Source organism: Eleutherodactylus coqui, chromosome 1 (assembly GCF_035609145.1).
Source record: "Eleutherodactylus coqui strain aEleCoq1 chromosome 1, aEleCoq1.hap1, whole genome shotgun sequence".
Classification (NCBI taxonomy): domain Eukaryota; kingdom Metazoa; phylum Chordata; class Amphibia; order Anura; family Eleutherodactylidae; genus Eleutherodactylus; species Eleutherodactylus coqui.
Window position 1 is genome coordinate 384,471,549 of NC_089837.1, and position 19,813 is coordinate 384,491,361.

The 19,813-nt window shown below is 44.3% G+C and overlaps 1 protein-coding gene across 1 annotated transcript; it reads left to right on the top strand.

Annotated features, from left to right (window-relative positions):
* Positions 1-4,290: 4,290 nt before the first annotated feature.
* On the top strand, positions 4,291-19,141 carry NIPA2 (NIPA magnesium transporter 2). Its single transcript, XM_066579363.1, has 6 exons — positions 4,291-4,429; positions 9,254-9,491; positions 10,762-10,818; positions 10,920-11,010; positions 13,651-13,811; positions 16,346-19,141. The coding sequence occupies exons 2-6, from the start codon at positions 9,353-9,355 to the stop codon at positions 16,981-16,983; spliced, it is 1,086 nt and encodes a 361-aa protein (XP_066435460.1). The 5' UTR covers positions 4,291-4,429; positions 9,254-9,352; the 3' UTR covers positions 16,984-19,141.
* The last annotated feature ends 672 nt before the right edge of the window (positions 19,142-19,813 follow it).

Below are 19,813 nucleotides of genomic sequence, written 5' to 3' on the forward strand. Positions count from 1 at the left end.
AATCCTCCATCACTGTTTGGATCTTTAATTTAAGGGTATAATTTAACCTTTCTACTTTCCACTGTTCTGGGGGTGGTAAGGTATATGAAAAGCCTGTTCTATTGTTAATGCATTCATTATCTCTTTCAGAATGGACGCCATAAAATGTGGTCCACGATTGCTCTCTACTGTCTCTGGTACTCGGTAATTACAAATGACTTCATTGATTAGCTTTTTCACTGTAGTTTTTGCAGTGGCGTTTGATACTGGATAGGCCTCTGGCCACCGGGAGAAAAGGTCAAAACAGACTATGGCATACTGGTATATGACACTTTTGAGCAGTTGTATATAGTCTATTTGTAACCTTTGGAAGGGGAAGAGTGGCTTAAGTGTGTGTTTCTGAGGTGTCTTGACCAACTTCCCTGTATTATGCAGAGCACAGGTCATACAGGTCTGAGTATGTTTTGCTGCAGTGGTACTAAATCTAGGAGCACTCCAGTGTCACTCCACCAGGTTGCACATGTCAGTTTTTGACTCATGGGTGGGAGCATCGGCTCAATGTACTATCATTAGAGAAGAGCATTTGGGGGAGACACAACTTATTTTCTTTCACCCACAGCGCTGTCTGCAATAGGCCTGCCTCGGCCTCTATCCAGCTCCTCATTTCCAGCTGTGTCACCTTGTCCTGAAGAGACTGGAGCAGATCAAAACTCAGTGGAGAGGCCGGGGTTACTGTATGGAGGTTGGCTTGGGCCTCGAGACAAGGCCTCCTAGCGACTGCTTTTGCTGCTGCATCTACTCACTCATTACCTTTTGCTTTCATGTGCACTTTTACTTTTATGATCCCTAGTTCTGTGGGCAGCATTAAAGCTTCCATTAACTTTTACTGACTGAACATTCTTAATGTGTTTTTCCAATGGACGTAAGGAAAGCTCTCGCTCTCCAGATGAGGCCATAATCATGTGCTATGCGAAAAATATACCTTTTGTTACCTCATTCTGTGTGACCACTACATATGTAATATAAAACCTGCCGTCGTCCTGGTATCTTGAGCCATCCACAAAAAACTAAAAGTCTGGGTTAATTGGTTCACCTTTATCATGCTCAAATCCAACTGTTTCCTGTGCCATAAGAGCAATGCCATCATGTTGACATAGGACATCCCGTTGTTATGTGGGTCCTCCTGATTTAAAATACAGTATTTTAAGTTGTGCATTGTCTACTGTATCTACTCACCTTTCTGAATCTAGTGGAAGTAATTTAGCGAGATTCAATAGGGTGCACCATTTTAAAGTAGTATTGGGGGAATAAGTAGAGCGCAGTGTAAGCATAATTGCCTGGCCATAGAGATATGGCCTGGTTGGTCTTGATTCAATATACCGTGGTCATCATGTGCCGTTATATATTGGAATTGCAAAATCCAAAACAATGTCAGATGCCTTATCCAAGAGCAGCTGAACAGCTGCTATGACCCTGATACAGAAGGAGACTTCTCTAGCTACTCGATCAAGTCTTGCATTTATAATAGGAAATTGGATGTTGTGGGCCATGGCTGTGTATTAAGTTGGCATTTGTGTGGCCTGCCATTTCTGGGCAGTATAGGAAAAAAGGGTTTTCATAGTTAAGAATTGCTAATTATTGGGGAAACAATTCTGGCTAACTTGAGGAAGTGAAAATGTTGCTCTGCTCCCTCCGTCTGTAAAAAAGGTTTTAATTACAAGCAATTATAAAGTGGATGCGTTAGCTGGGAGGCAGAGGGGATCCAAGAGCTCTACACTACAATACCAGACCCAAGAAAGTGCACAATTGGGCAAGATTTCTAGGGAGAGGTATATTTGTCACTGTTTTCTTGCGGTCCTCTGTAAGGTGTCTTACTGAGATACAGTGTTCCATAAAGACAACCTTAGGCTTCTTTCATATGAGCGGATGTCGGCCAGTGGTTCTCACGGCCGGCCGATATACGCTACGTTGGGAGAGGAAAATTTGGTAAATGGGCGCACAAATCAATGTTTGTGCGCCCCTTCAGATGGCCTGGTGAGCTCGGCGCAAATGCTCCCTCCCACCTACGGCTGCTGCCATGGGCTACCAGCCCATGCAGCGACCGACGTATTCTGTCCCAAAACATAGTTCCAGGACTATGTTTTGGGTCTGACGGAAAAACGCCCAGCGCTATATTGGCTTGGCCGGGCGCTTTTACGTTTCACAAATACGCCCATGTGATCTGATGCATTGGAATCCAATGCAACAGATCACAGCGCCAGCCGATATCCGCTTGTGTGAAAGAAGCCTTAGGCTGTACAAAATGTAACTTTGACTGAGAGTCCTTGCATCCATTTTCTGCGAGAAATGGATTCTTCAGTAAAGCACAATTCTGAATAGAGAAGTAGGTCATCCACGAACTGTAGGATCACAATGTGAGGATCCAATTTTGGAGGATTGAGGCTAGTTAAATACTGCATTGGAGAATTTTGTGCACCCTGCGGGAGGACCAGCCAGGTGTGTTGCCTCCCTTAAAATTTGATTGCAAACAGGTATTGGCAGGATTCCAGCAGTGGGACACTAAGAAAGGTGTTTGCCAGATCCACAACTGTAAAATGAGTGGCAGTAGGGGGCACCCGAGCCAGTAAAATGTGAGGATTGGGGACAATGCATGATATTAATTCACTTACTTTTGTTAATGGCGTGAAGGTCGTGTACCATTCAGTAATTAGGGGGCTGGCCTTTTTCTCCTTTCTTTTTCACTGGATACAGTGGAGTGCTATGAGAAGTGCTTTATTTTATGGCCCCGGCCTGTAATAAGGCATCAATTGTTACTTCAATGACTGCCTCTTTTGCGGGGCTCAAGGGTTCTGAGACATGTGAGGAAATACGGATCCTTCTTTCAGCTTAACCAAAATCGGTGGGACTAGAATTTTCCCAATATCTGTCTTCCTAGTTGCTCAAAGGACCTGAGTAAGATGGCTTATGTCTGCAGGAGTATGGACTTGGTAGCTTTTTCTAGGAAGACAAAAGATTGTTAGAAGCAAATTGATTGTTCATCCACCTCAGACCCGAGGGTAACAGTACCATCTGGTGAGAAGTGGATAGTGGCTTGCAAGGCTTGAACACATCCGTTCCAAGTACATTTCCAGGTGCAGTATCACTGACTAAAAATTGTATTAGAATCTTATGTGTGGGGGAGACATCTTTGCTACCCCAGTAAATACCTGCTAGCTGATATACCTGGCTTCGCCTGAGTTAATTTGGTACAGGTGTTTAGCTGTTGTTCACGGAAAATTTTCATGAAGTTGTGGTTACTTCAGAGGAACCGAGGAATACAATATGTATACACATAGAGCAGCGTTAGATTCTCCTCAGACTGCATGTACTGATGTCCATCTACAGAATGTGCCACCCCTCTCACTCTTCTCACTTTTAACCCTTAAAGGTAACACCCATTTTTTTAGAATTTTCCCCAAACTGGAGGTTGCAGCCCCTTCTTAGCCTTAAAGGCATGCTGCATCCCTGCAGTCCATGGCCGCTTCTTTATGTACTTTACAGCCTTTCAGTGTATGCACAGAAGTCAGTTAGATTTCCCTCAGTATATACACACAGGTCAGTTATATTCTCCTCAGTATATGCACACACATGTATGTATGTGTATGTATATATATATATATATATATATATATATATATATATATATATGAATAATGTGTGTTATATGACATGACAGGCCAGGCTCACATTGTGTATACACGGTGAATGGATTAAATGAAGGTCCATTGATTTTACTTGATCTATTCACATTTGTGTATATACATTGCATGTAATACGCAAGTAAAAAAGAACAGTACATTCTATTTTACCGCGTATTACGCACAGTAGAGCCCTATTGTTCTCTATGGGCACGTAATAAACATTGTGATACTTGTGGATTATCTGTCATGGATAATTGGTAAAGTGGTAAAACGCTTTACCACAGGCTGCTGTGAGCCCGGCTTGAAGAATGGTTTTAGCCCTGCAGTCACCTCCATACAGTGAACTGCAGGAAAGAACTAGCCTGGCTTTATGTGTCTGTAACCTCGGGGATACATTGCTCCGCACAGGCGCTGCAGACACAGGGTTGTTTGTAAGCTTCACGTTTTAGTATAGCTGCACTGGAACAATTAGCATGACGGCCGGGTCCAGAGTGTGCTTACAGCAGTGCTAGTGCTGAAGGCATACACCGACCCCGCCCACTGCAGCGCCGCTCCCCCTGCTCCGCCTGTCTCTTTTCGCTGCCATTTTGATAAAGTTAGTTGACATCGCGTGTCACGTGTCCTGTCACGTGTCTGCCCTAACCTTGTGCTGCGGCGGTGGCGGAAGCAGGAAGCTGGCGGAGCCGGAGTGACGTCAGGGACGGAGCTGCCAGCTGTGAACCCATGGAGGTAGCGGCCCCGCCGGCTGGAGTGACGGGAGCGGGAGGCAGGTAACGTACCGGACTGGAGTGACGGCCGCCCTATGTACCTACGAGTGGCGTCACGTGACTCCGCAGGATGTGATTGGGAAGTGTAGTAATGCCCCGCAGCTGACAGTCAGGAGTCCTGTGCTGCGGGCTCGCATGTTGGGTCATCGCCGACTAGTCGAGTACTTGTGATGACCAGCACTGTGCTGGAGGTGCGGTGGGTCACCTGCAGTGCAATTTTAAAATGGGTTTTCCAAGTTTTAAAGTGCTATTCTCTTTCCCATGTGGACCCTGGTAGACAGGAGTGCCAGTACTACTGCCAGCGCCCCCGTACCAGTGCTACCGCCACGTAGTTCTGTCACTATCTGATTGTAAGCTATTGGCACCACTTGAAGCTCCCCAGAAGGAGATGGTACTGCAGATACCACCCCACCGTAGCTGGCAGTGCCCTCGTAGTTGGCGCAGGTATGTCCGAACAATCAGCCGTCAACCACATGCGCATTTCTCAGCGGTCATCCTGATTTTTTGAAAGGCATGAGGTGGTGAGTTCTCCTTCCATGGAAGTCTTCAGAGGTGGGGCAGACTCCTGTCTAGGGTGGCTAGTAATTGGAAAGTATAGTACCAGTGTTTCTGGTGACGCAATGCGTCACAGAGCTCTGCTACATGGTACATTCATTATGATCCCCACACAAGACAAACATAGCTTGGCTCCTCCCACAGCAGTGATGTCACCATAGGTCCTTCAGCCCACCGGATCTCTGTGGTGGCAGTAGGTCAGTGTCTTCTGTCAGGACTGCTGAGTTGTGTCTGAGATAATAGCGGTTTAGTTTTATTCTCATCTTGTTATTTTTGTCCTCCCCTTCCAAGAGCCCTAACTGTCGTTCTTCTGTCGGTCAGACTGTGTTTTATATATGTTGTAGGACCTTCGATGACGTCACCATGGGGCGAAGCATAAGAATCACTCACGCACTCACAGACAACTGGTCGTTAGTAGTTTGATTTTGTGATTCTGCACTGAGCAGGGGGTTGGACATAATTCTGTGGCTGGGACTTGTGGTGCTCTCATGGCTGCCAGTTCCTGGGAGCAAAGTCACACAGGAAATGTGCAGCCCTCCTGCTCCGCGCACAAGTCCCAGTTACTACCAGACCGTCTCCACAACAGATGCACAAATAATCTACAGGACACGAAATCATGCAGAATCGTCACTGCGTATTTAGGTGCTGTCACAGCTGCGCGGGGATTCATCTTGTTTTCAGCTCCGTTCGGCTGCAGGGATTCCCCTTACCTGCTCTCTGGATGCAATCACCCAGCGTCAGACGGACCCCATTAACTATAATGGGGTCGGCCGACTTTCAGCCCAGCTTTTGGACAAAGGAAAAAGTTCTGCATGCCGCACTTTTTCTTTCGGTATTTTCAGCCAGCCGGAGGTTCCGATGCGGACGGGAAACAGGCCTTTCTGTGTGAAATCCGCAGCCATACATTTTTGTTTTTTGTTTTTTTTTACTTCCTCACTGAAGTCTGCCACAGATCCACGACTAATCCGGGTCAGAAGTTGAAATGGATCAGAATTGGAAAATCCACATCATAGGTCAATTTCCATGCAGACAATTTCCTAGGAAAATCCAAATGCCAGCGTGTGTGCAGCTGCCCGTCCGCCGCGGCACTCGTGGTGCTCCGTCACACTGCACAGGATGCTACAAAGTATCGCTTGTAGTCCGGAAACAAACACTTTCCATGAATGTAATTACTGACCTATTAATGATGGAAAACAATTTAGTGCCATCCAGGCTGCCTGTTGTTTTGCCAGGGGAACGCTGTGATAATTAGTCAGCCGCCTCATCGTGGCGCTCCCGGCGGGTCACGCTGCTCCTCAAGGACCCAGATCCTCCTAATTAGCCGGCAGGAGAACATATTGTGGATGTGATGACTGCTGCGCTGCTTTTACTGGCTTCTTAGGATGCGGATTCCTGGAAGTCTCTAGGATTTTATTCTATTAATGAGAGAGACCTAATAACGGCGCCTCGTGTGGCGCAGAATGCAGTACTGAGCTCTCCCTAACCCCATTACTGATGAAGCCCCTTTTATACAGCACAAATCTTCATAAGGATGGTCCGTCACCTGAACGTAGGGCCATGGGAATGCACCCCAATAGGTCAACAAATAAGCAAATGCTCATTCATCGGCTGATTGAGTCATTTAAGGGGACACTCGATGGAGCGAATTTTGATTGGCCTGATTATTTTCATGCTGGCTAATAACCAGCGAATAGTGCATGACTGTCCACGTTTCCATATAACAATAATTGTTGCATGTAAAAGGGCCTTAAGTGAGCTGCATAAAACCTCTGGGGGCTGTTTGTAAATAGTTTTTAAATTAAACTTTAAATTAAATGTTTTTCTTATTATTTACGACAGTTCCCGGAGGTGTTCTGCAGCTTACGACCTGTTTTCAGTCTCAGACTCTGAATGGAGCAAGTGATGGCACTTATTTTTCCCCACCTTCTTAGATCGTTCTATTTCTAGAACTATTAACGCTGCTGTTAGAAGTCGCAAACTTAGAAACCTGATCCGCCCTACTATTATATAAACAATATGTATATCCGCCCTACTGGATATAAAAACTCCACACCCCTGTCAAAATGCCAGGCTTTTGTCATGTTAAAAAATCCAACAAGGATGAATCATTTCGGATTTATTTCCCCCTCCAGTGTGACCCGTACGACCTGCGAATCTGTAAGATTCCGCTGAAAAACAAACTGAAATCATTTAGGGTGGAAAGATAATAAAACTAAAATAATGTGGTTACATAAGGCCTCATGCCTACGGCCGGGTCAGATTCTAACTGCGAGATTCGCACATCAGGATGCGACCCATGAGCCGGCAGTGACCTCCCACTTACCTGTCCGGTGTCTTCGCTCTGCAATGTGCCATCTGGTGCACAGCTGCGCATGCACAGAGCAGAGCAGGCACGTCAGCAGTGATGTTTCTGTGTGAGCCTCTGTGAGGGCTGACCCCTCTGCACTGTGACAGCCCTTCAGATATTTGTAGGCCGCTATTAAGTCTCCTCTCAGCCTTCTTTTTTGCAGGCTAAACATTCCCAGATCCTTTAACCGTTCCTCATAGGACATGATTTGCAGTCTTTTTTTAAAGTGGGGTGCCCAAAACTGGACACAGTATTCCAGATGAGGTCTGACTAAGGAAGAGTAGAGGGGGATAATTACTTCACGTGATCTAGACTCTATGCTTCTTTTAATACATCCCAGAATTGTTTGCCCTTTTGGCTGCTGCATCACATTGTTGACTCATGTTCAGTCTATGATCTATTAGTATACCCAAGTGTTTTTCACATGTGCTGCTGCTTAGCTCAATTACTCCCATTTTGTATGTGCTTTCTTCACTTTTCTTGCCCAGATGTAGGACTTAGCATTTCTCCTTGTTGAATACCATTCTGTTAGTCGCTGCCCGCTGTTCAAGCTTTCCTAGATCTTTTTGAATACTCTCTCTTCCCTAGTGTTAGCTATCCCTCCTAGCTTTGTATCGTTGGCAAATTTGATCAGTTTCCCATCAACCCCCTCCTCCAGATCATTTCTAAAAATGTTGAACAACACTGGGCCTAGGACAGAGCCTTGTGGTACCCCACTTGATACATTCTTCCAATTGAATGTGCAGCCATTTATGACCACTCATTGAGTATGATCACTCAGCCAGTTGTGAATCCACCTAACAGTTGCCTTGTCAATCCCATATTTGGTCATTTTTGTTGAATAAGTATGGTATGAGATACTTTGTCAATGCCTTAGTAAAGTCAAGATATACTATATCCACCGCATTTCCCTGATCAACCCAGTCAGTGATTCTGTCATAGAAGGAAATTAGGTTTGCCTGGCATGACTTGTTTGTCACAAACCTCTCTCTCTCGCGCCCCCCGAATCTTTTCACCCGAGTAGTCAGGTACTTGAAAATAGCGATGCTCTACTGCGAAATCGCCCTTAACGTTCGCTCATCTCTAGTTACAGATGTTGCAAAAAAAAAAAAATTAAAAATTACAAAATGCAAAAAAACTTGTCAAACAACTGTGTGCCACACAAACTAGATCACTGTCATGTCAGTTGTCACAAGTTTGCACGTAGAGGCCCACGTAGGACTCGTATATGGCGTCACTCCGTTTTATACTAACGGCTGGAAAATTAAAATTTATCATTAGTATGTAAAGTCGAAAAAAGACATATGTCCATCCAGTTCAGCCTATTCACTCCCAATGTTGATCCAGAGGAAGGCAAAAAAAAAAGGTAGAAGCAAATATTCACCATCTAAGGAAAAAAACTCCTTGCTGACTCCAATCTGGCAATCAGAATGATCGCTGGATCACCAACACTTCTGAACATATAATATCGCATCGCTCAAGAAAGGCGTCCAGGCCCCCCTTGTACTCTTTTATGGAATTCGTAATTTCTTAGTAAGAAAAGATCTGTTCTTTGTAGCGCACGCTGCCTTCGTCTGATTGGGGTCCAAAGTGGTAACTAGAACAATATTTTGTAGCGTTTTCCTAACGATATTGTGACACTAGCATTTTGCTAATCATTGGCCTCATTATTAGGTTGCCAGTCACTGCCCACATTTGGGGCAGTAATGTCTTCTCCTAGGCCAAGCACACAAGGGCATCGGTGTGATAGATTAGAAACTGCTGCAGTCGTTCATCGCCCCCATCGACTACTGACCGCTCCCCACTGAAGGATATAGGCTTGCGGTTCCTGCACCCACCCGGCCTGGCATGTGTGCGATCACTGGGATATTGTCTATGACTTTGTCCCTGAAAATCAGTATTCACACTTGTTACTTCCTCTACAGATATACCGGAAGATTCCTGCCAAGACGCTAATGTGTGCGGATATCCATGTATTTCCGTTTGTAGCACAGACACCGCCGTGGGTATAGCAGCATCTCAAGATGGGGCAAGACAAAGGAAAATATGACTTTTATATAGGACTCAGCCTGGCGATTAGCTCAAGTCTGTTTATTGGTGGCAGCTTCATACTGAAGAAGAAAGGGCTGCTGCGGCTGGCAAGGAAGGGCTCTATGAGAGCAGGTATGTAATGGGTCTCGTACTTGGCACTTTGGCTGCCCGGGTAAAGAAAAGGATTGCACAATCTTAGGCTGTGTTGTCACCATAGTAGCTATGGTATGAACAAAAGCAGGGATTAACCATCCCTACACCTTCGGGAAGTTGCGGCAAACTGTCAGCTCACATGATGTAATACCTACAGTATTCTTCTGTCTTGACTTCTTGTAATTGTAATCCTTCCTGAGCCGCCACTTCCCATGCCAAGTATGGCCTAATTAAAAGAGTGAGCACTGTGTGTACTTGTGTAAATGTATCTGCCGGGTTCAGCCAGAGGAACGATCATAAGGGCAGACGTTTTATTTCCTGAATTCCTCACAGCAACTTTTCTCTAAAATCGTATAACCCCCCCCCCCCCTCCTGAAACTGACAACTGGACGAAAAAGTTTGCACTCAACTGCACAACCATTGGTGCCTTTAACCCCTTTTGTCTTCAGTCCCGGTTAATAGCAAAAATACGGCGTGGGATTAGAGCTCCTGCAATTAAGCAGCAGCAGGTTGAGGGGAAAAAAACGCAGCAAAAATAATTTTGGTAGCTGAAGAAAAAAAATAGGGCAGTAAAACCGCCACATGGGTAAAATCCCTAAAAAGTGTCTGGTCCCTTAAGGTACAAAACACCCTGGTCCTTAAGGAGTTGAGATTGAGGATGAGGGCACTTATATTAAATTGGCTGTGCACCAGAACACCACCGAGCGGGGTCCCACACTTGGGACCCCCCTCTGTTACTAGAATGGAGAGTCTCTCTATAAGAGAAGCTCCTGTTCGGGTGGATTTTGTGCCGTCAATGTATCACAGGTCGGCTGTTCATATGGAAGGCTTTCTCTAATACCAGCTTTCCTCTGTAATAGCTGCTGTGGCTTCCCTTGGCAAGCTCAGCAGTTTAGCGGGCGTGGTACAGGGGTCGATCAGCAGCAGTTTGCCTTGGGTTTCGCAATCGGGGAGGTTTGTATTAGATGGCACAACAGCTTCAAAAGTGGTTAGCAGCCTCCCATTCTCCCCATATGTAAATCTCCCCTCCGTCACTATTGCTTCTCTGGCAGTAATTCTTGAAGTATCCACCATTAAGGATCTGTGGTAAAAAGGCAACATGTACTTATTGCTTTAAGGCTAAAGTACTGTACACTAAGTGAGCACCACATGTACTGATGGCGGACCTCCCCATCTCCTGACGAGAGCCGTTTTAGTGAAAGTGGAAGCGTCACTCTAATACTGATGTCATGTTTTCTATTTGTTGTAGGGCAGGGTGGCCATGCGTACCTGAAGGAATGGCTGTGGTGGGCCGGGCTTCTTTCAAGTAGGTATCTAAAGAAAGCAACACGTTGTTAACCTGCTTCACAACTTAGGCACATTTTCTCATTGCTGGCCACTTGTGTGACTTTGCTATTTCTCTTTCAGTGGGAGCAGGTGAAGTTGCTAATTTTGCTGCATATGCCTTTGCACCAGCAACACTTGTGACCCCTTTAGGAGCTTTAAGTGTGCTAGTCAGGTAATCTGCTCGTAAAGCATCATTGTTACATAAATGGTATTCTGAATTGTCATTCATGATTTAGGGTTGTTTAATCTCATTGGTTTTCTTGATACATTTGTAAAAGAAGTCGGATCGCATCCTTTTTCAACCTTGGTAACAAATCGTACTTCAAGGGATTGTTCCTGTTGGGGCATCCACGATTCCAAGACTAAAATGAGCAATGTTCTGCATTACAACTGCAGAATATTATCCTGGCTCATGAAATAAACAATTTAAGTATTTGCTATGTCTCCCTGCCCTCTTAGGCACCAGTAGAGTTTATAGGTAGTGCTTCGGATGACTGCTTCCTTCTTTCAGTAGCGAGTGGAGGAAATGGTAACCTAACCTCATAGTAGTAGATGAAATCACACTTTTGGCTGTTATCTACTGGCAAAGTTACTGTTACCCCATATGAACTGATCTACAATAAAAGTTGATTGAATATCTGAGATGTCTGACTCTGGCCTTGGTTTCTTGTTTGAAGAACGGCCTTCTCAGACATTTCTTAGTCTGAAGCAGACTTGATCTCCAAATACTGGTAATCGGAGGCTCCTTTTCCTCTAAATGAAGTACCTAACCAAGTTAACTATGTTGGACACTTGGAAGCACTCGCAGCCCTAGAATACAATATGATCAGATGCCTTGAGTTTACCTGGAAACCTTAGAAAAGTTTCAGGAATGCCACATAAATGCAAAACTGGATGGAGCACCAGCCTGCGACACCTAGCATTTCTAAAGTTAAGGCTATGCTTTTCTGTGTGGAACTTGAGCAATAATGAAAAAACGGAAGTGCCAGATTTCTCATCTCTGGCACCGATGGACCTCATTCATTGTAATGGGGTTCGTTGGTTTTCTGGCATGTTAACAAACAAGAGTGATGCATACGCCACTATATTGTTTTTACAACCTTTTGTGCCAGATGCACCGAATGGAGCCTCCAAAACTGATGTGAGCATAGACTTGGAGCCCTGCACTATCTGAAGCAATTGCAGTAGTTAGACCTGGACCCTCTTGTTCATGCTACTGTAAGTAAGCTCAAAGCTTGGTCTGCCCTATCTCCGCAAGAAAATGGGACAAATTTTTCAAACTTGGATTGCAGGTCCGAGTGAAAAACCCCTTGTGTATGAACCTACTAAACGGGTACATTTTCTGTGCACGGTCGGACAGGGACAGAACTTGCGTGAGATTGGCCATGTGAATATGCCCTAATAGAAAACTATAAATCGGGGTGCATGGGTGTGGGTAGCAGCACCTCATGAAAGCTGCACTTATCTTTTGCTGCAAGTTGTTAGAACGTTTACGTTCTTAAAAACCACTGCACATTACCCCATCAGTGTATCTGTAGCTACTGTATGCTGCCCTCAGTGAGGATGGCATCAAGGACATGACAGGCTTACTTTAAGTAGGTGCAGTAAATGGGGGTTAATCTGCTATTGGGGTAGTTTTGGGGGCAGGTAAGGGATTGAAATACATGGGTCAAATATTCTCTGGCTCAATGACCTTTCACATAGTATGTAAGGCCGGAAAAAGACATCTGTCCATCCAGTCAAGCCTATTATCCCCAATGTTGATCCACAGGAAAGCAAAAAAAAAAAAAACCCCAATGAGGTAGAAGCCGGTGTTCCCCTTTTAGGGGGAAAAATTCCTTCCTGACTCCAGTCTGGCAATCAAAATAATCCCCGGATCAACAACCCTTTCCCTCCTGCTATGCACACTAGGTGTGGTTTGTCTAATAATGGCTTCTAGCAGTACGTATAGCTCCGACATGCAGTCTACATGCAGTTTGGTACCCTTCAAGAACCACTGACTTCTTCCAGGTTGGAGAACCTTCTTAGATCTTCTGTTTTAGCTCAGCCCTTAATTTGTGTATACAAATTTGTTATTGCTGGCAGAGAAACAAAATAATCTTGTAGATTACACCTTTTAATGGCTGACAAAAAGAAATGATGATAAACGGCATGTTTTGGAGACTACTTGGATACCGTGCCTGATTGATTAGTTTCGAAAGCTTGCCATTTAATAAAATGTTATTTTTGTTGGCCATTTAAAGGTATCATATCTACAAGATTATTTTGTTTCTCTTCCTGAGAACAATAACTTTTTTTCTTTCTTCCTGGTAACGCTGTACTAAACTTTTTTCATATATACAAAATATTACATTGCGGTACGGCCAAACTGTTTCATAAAGCCGTGATTAAAAGGAAGGAAAATATCCCTATCAGCTTCCGCTTCTGTTCACACTGACAGCAGGCTCAATAAGTTGGTCACAGGGGGTCCCGAGAGGTAGACCGAAGTTCTGGAAAACACCTTTTAAATAGAGCAAAGCCATAATACATTGCCTGCCTATAATCCTGATTCCAAGGTTTCCTTATACAGCAATAATATCCCAATTGCACACTGTAACTCTCCAGTCACTGCTTTTGTATCGGTGCACATGGAATCTGCAGTTACCAAATTATTGGCTGCTTAATCCAAAGTGCTGGAGATCTTCTTATGTCTCCTCAACCTCCTGTTAAGAACCTCTGTATAATATAAAAAAATAGTAGTAATTGAAACTGTTGCCAATACTTTTTTGGTCTTTATGGGTTTTTATTGACATCTCATCTCTTTATATTTTAGCGCTATCCTGTCTTCATACTTCTTAAGTGAGAAACTAAACCTTCATGGAAAGATTGGATGTTTGCTGAGTATACTGGGATCCACAGTGATGGTTATCCATGCCCCACAAGAAGAGGAGATTGAAAATTTAAATGAAATGTCCATCAAGTTAGCTGATCCAGGTATTGTATTGCACTACCCAAGCACCACACAGTAACATGTACCAATCCACCACAGCATTAAAACCACCGACAGATGATGTGGATACAACCTGATTATCTTGTGACAGCGGTACTTGTGAGAGGTGGAATAGACTAGGCAGCAAGTGAACTGTCCGTTCTTGAGCTTGATGTGTTGAAAGTTGGTGAAATGGGCATGTGTAAGCATCTGAGGTACTTTGACATGGGCTGTATTGTGATGGCTAGATGATGGGGTCTGAATATTTCCAAAATAGCAGGTCTGGGGTGTGGTGTTTCTCGCATGCATTGGTTAGTACCTACAAAAAGTGGCCAATGAAGGACAACCAGTGACCTAGCAAAAGGCTCATGGGCACCCAAGGATCATTCATATGCAGGGGAAACTAAAGCTAGTTGGTCCGATCCCACAGAAGCGCTACTGTAGCACAAATGGCTTAAAATATTAATGGTGGTGATAGAAAAGTGCCAGAAGACACACTGTGACATAGCGTCTGCATAGCAGGTCATGTCTGGTAAGAATGCCCATGCTGACCTTACTACACCAACGAAAGCATCTCTGTAGGCACGTGAGCATCAGAACTAGTCCATGGAAGAAGGTGGCCTGGTCTAAATAATCCAATATTCTTTTACATTCCACAGTTTGTGGATGACTGTTTTGCTTTTCTGGTACCAGGATGCACTGTGGGAAGAAGACAAGATAGTGGAGGCAACGTGACCATCCGCGGGGTCCTGGCATTCATGTGGATGTCATGTTGACATGTACCGCCTACCTAAACATTGTTGCCAACAAAGTTCACCTCTTTACAGTAGTGGTGTTCCCTAATAGCAGTGGCCTTTTACCGCAGAATAACGTGCCCTGCCACACTGCTAATCTTACTCAGGAGTAGTTTGAAGAACTTGTCAAAGAGTTCAAGTTGTTGACGTGGCCTCGTGATTCCCCAGAACTCAGTCCAATCGAGCATCTGTGGGATGTGCTGGAAAAACAAGTCTGAATCGTAAAGGCCCCACATGCCAACTTCCAGGACCGAGAGCATCTGCTGCTAATGCTTTTGACAGCACGAGGCAAAGTCTACACAGTACTAGTGGGGTGGCTGTAGTGTTATTCCTGCTTTGTGTATATCTAAGGCGTACTTACTATGTATCACCAGTTAATGAGGTGGCCTCACCTTAAAGTATAAAGGAAACAACTGTTTATGGCTGTCCATGAAATGAACAGTACAATAAATGTTGGAAAACCACATCATGATATAAAAGGGTTGTACTAGAGTTAATACTTATCACCTGTCCTATGGGGAATAAGTGTCCAACCACTGGCGTCTCATCCCTCATGAGAATGGTGATCCCATGTAACCCAGAGTGAATGGAGTCACGGGCACGAATACATGCTGCTACTCCATTTATTTCAATGTGATTGATGAAGCAGGCAAAGTACAATTCCTTGGCTGTCTGCAGTAGTCCCATTAAAATTAATGGTGCAGTAGCACAGTTGCTCAAGCGCTATTCCATTCATTAGCGGTACATAGGACCCCCATTCTTATGATTGGTAGGAGACAGTACAGAATAAAGATATCACAAGTTCATTTTATAGGCCTAGTCCCAAGAGAGCGAGGCAAGTACCCTATTAGGCCTCATGTCCACAGGCGGATCAGCTCCCGCAAGCAGGAGCCTGCAGCAGAATCTGACCCTGCCAGCGGCCGTCATCCCTGCGTATCTGTCTGAGTCTCTTCTGTACTGTGGCTGTGTGCGGAAGTGCTGACCAGTCCACAGGCGCAGTACAGTTTGTTTTCTTTTTACCATCTGCTTTCTTGCGGAATCCTTGGCTGCGGATCAGACTGCTTCCATTGACTGCAATGGAAGCCGTCCGCATGGGAACCACACTGAAATGGAGCATGCTGCAGTTTGTCTTCTGGACCAAAAGATGTGCTAAACAAATCCACATGCTTTAATTCAGGTGTGGACGCCAGCGCTTTTCTATGGGTGGCTTGCATTGCCGATCTTCTGCGCAGGTGCCCCACAAAACAAATCTGCCTGTGGATAACCCTTGCTCTGTAAGTTCACCTTTTTGTACCAGCTGGGCTCATATAATCAAAATGTGCACAACGAACCTCAAATTTTACAGTAAACCTCAGAGAAGCCATTTAAAATTATGGCATCATGCTGGTAAGAATATCTCTGACCACAGCATCTTTGTTCGCTTCTGGTCGCACAAGTATTATGCCTGCGTTCTGGTGTTGTAATAGCAAAAAAATAGAATGTTTTTCTTTCTCTCCAAAATCCCGGGACACCTATATGAAATCACAAAGTGCCTAAAGCCTATGTCTTGTCTGCATTGATTTCCAATCATGTGACCACTACTCCTAAGAGTACATAAAAAAAATTAATAAAGGAGGCTACAACAGTGTTTCATTATTAACAAAATCCATAGTACAGAACCCTCTTAACCAGTAGGGGGCAGCGGATGAGAGGGAAGTTTGCACTTCTGAGGAGCACTTGACTAACTTCACTTTCTTGTTTTGTAGGTTTTCTGATTTTTGCTACAGCGGTTGTTATTATTTCCCTTATTCTAATCTTTGTGGTCGGACCAAGTCATGGCCAGTCCAACATATTGGTCTATATCTCCATCTGCTCTGTGATCGGAGCGCTGTCTGTCTCATGTGTTAAAGGGTTGGGAATTGCTATTAAGGGACTGTTTGCTGGAGAAGCTGTTCTGAAGAATCCCTTGTCCTGGATCCTATTGATCAGCCTCATCGTGTGTGTAAGCACTCAGATTAACTACTTGAACAGAGCTCTGGATATATTTAACACCTCGTTAGTGACTCCTATTTACTATGTGTTCTTCACCACCTCCGTGCTTACCTGCTCTGCCATCCTGTTCAAGGAGTGGCAGCACATGGCTGCCAATGACATGATTGGCACCTTCAGTGGTTTCATGACCATCATCATTGGAATCTTTTTATTGCATGCCTTCAAAGATGTGTCCCTAAGCCTATTCAACTTGCCTGTTTCACTCCGGAAAGATGAGCGATTTCTAAACGGGAACCCTTCCAACACCCTTTATGAGCATTTGAATGGGGACGTGGAGAGCCACCTTTGCGACGCTGACGTGCTGATGAACGAGAGCGCAGCTTCTCGGCGCAATGGAAATGTAACATTTTAATGAACACAAACCTCTTCACTGCCGGCATAACCACACATGAGCGTAAACCGTTCTGATGGGTGGATGATATTTTAATTGCCATTTTGCTCAGTGACTTTATATTGCCCGCGGGGTAGCGGCTGCCCCCATCTGGACCAATAGGGTAGCTGGCAGTGTGACTACAAAACATCCTGTAAAATTGCTAAACCAAAATATTTTCCTATTGTGCAGCCACAGAGTATTTATATTGAAATAGGATTTTCAGTGTTTCCATCAGGGAATAGAATATTTGGGCTCCATTTGTTTTACAATTGGGAATAGAGCAGCACTTTCTTGTTACTGTTTTATTACTTATGCAGATATATTGCTGTAGGATTTACACAGCGGAGACCAAGCTTCAGTGAGCCATCCTATAAGAAACTGCTTTCTAGTAGTGCAATAGACTTTACCACCCTGACTGAGTCCAGCGCCAGAGCATACTGTGCCTCGGGTCTTCTACAGCGGCTGGACAACTGCAAGTCTGTAGTCTACATGGCAGTACAGCATGGTGATATGCACTGTAGTAACTTGCTTTAAAGGCTATGGACACATTGGGGAGCTTTTTTTCCTCATTTAAATGCATGTAGTTTAGGCTGACAATCACTTTTGCAATAGGGTTTGATTAAAAATGTAGCAGTTTTCTACAGCTTCTACATATCACTGTATGTAGACACTGCAGTCTACTTAATAGATCTGTCAGCATGGATGGGCTGACTGCTTGGTTTCCCTTTTCTCTATTGTGCTTTTTTTTTTAAAAAAAATCTTGTGGTTAAAGTAGCCATGAGAGAAGAGATAGAGGCTAGAAACCAAAACTTGTGCAAGATGTCCATAGCTTTTAAAGGGAACCTGTCATCCTTGAGGAACAGCACCATAAACAAAGTTATGGGCTGTTCAATTAGGTGACAGAGGGAGGTGATTTTTAATTTTTTTTTTTTTTTTTTTTGCGCTCATCCGCTGTCCACTGGTGAAGACTGCATCCAGTCCAAAAATCTGACTCTTCAGGCCCCTGTGTGCACACTGACTTCTATGGGAAAGCGCATCATACAGCAGTCGGAGGACACTGTGTGAATGGGCGATTACACAATAGACATTCCCCAACTACCTGTCACCTCACCAGACCGCACCATAACTTAGTTTATGGGGTTGACAGGTCATCTTTAAAAAGAGGACCTAGCACAATTTTTTTTTAAGGTTTCCAAATCTAATAGTATGCCATTGCATGGGTGCATACTATATGCAAGTGACCCAACCCTCAGGTAAGGAGCATCCTATACTGCACAGTGGCAGCCAGTGCTTGAGCTGGAAGAGATCGCTGGTCTGACTGAAACAACGCCATCTACTGCAGGCATACAAATATGCAATATCTTGTGGCTCTTTTTTAGCCCACGGGAACAAGGCATTATGGAAAGCTCATGCAGGAGCTTGGGTCAGTTGCATTCTGTGCATACCGAGGATTTGGTAATTATTTCTAAGACTTGTCAAATAAAAGGTAGATCAAAAAAGTGATCTAAAAGTCCTCTACGGCTCTATCAGCACACATCCGTAGACACCGAATGCTAAGGCCTCGGACCAGGAGGATGCAGTCCAGTACTTATTTGGTGGCCTATGACCAGGAGGATGCAGTCTAGTACCTACCTGTTGGCCTATGACCAGGAGGATGCAGTCCAGTACTTACCTGTTGGCCTATGACCAGGACATGACCATGGAGGCCAGACCAGGACAATGCAGTAATTCTCCGAGCTGGTGTGAATTAAGAGCCTGTATTTCACTTGAATACTGTTGCTGATCTCAATTTGTGTATCAGATTTCTTTTCCTAATTCCACCTCCCAGCTAGACAATCATTTAACATGGATTTTAGTTGGACCATTTTTTGTGCAGATTTATTTTGCCTTACACATTCATTTCCATTTGTTCTTAATGTGAGCATGGAAAACTGTACAGAAGTTTTAAGTTTTGTTCTAAAATATGTTGCACTGAAATTTTAATTGTATATAAATGTTAAATTCTGGCTCGATGCATAATGCTGTAGATTTCCATCTACTGTACATTAGATTGCTGCATTTATATAAAGGGGAGCGGGTAAGTGCTATTAAATTGGAAAACCTAACTTATTTTGAAATAAAATGACTTGTTTCAGAATTCACTAGAAGTCGCCTCTTACTCTTAAAAATTACATTACATTACTTGTAATGCCCATGTTGTGTAATTAGACCTAATGTAGGTATGAGAGTCTTTAGTGGTGATAGGGGCTGCATTCAGCACCACTGTATGTGCTGGAATGATCATGAGAGAGACGCTAATTCCAATAATGGACTTCTATACACCCCATTTCCAGAGGACAACCCATCATAGTTTGCAAGGTTTTATGCAGTACCATCACCTGATAAACATATTTGCTCCCTTGTTGGCTGATTACTGGGACCTCACAGTAGTAAATAAACTTCCAGATTAACATTAGTCCCCTATCAGCACATGTAAAAGGGCTTAAGTCCTGCTCCGTGTATTGTAGGCATGGATGGTACACTACTGATTAAAGATGACCCAGTGGAAAATCGATGCCTTGCAATCAGACTTTAGTCTGCTGAGAGCGGATGTTCAAACGCTGCGGGAACGCACGACCGAGATTGAGACCCGAGTCTCTGACCTGGAGGACACCACTACACCGCTCTCGGACCGGGTGCAGACCCTTAGTATCAGCTTTACAGCACAGCAGAAGAAAATCGATGACATGGAGAACCGTCTGCATCGGTGCAATCTCAGGTTCGTGGGACTGCCGGAGGGAGCAGAGGGCAAAAACCCCTGCGATTTCTT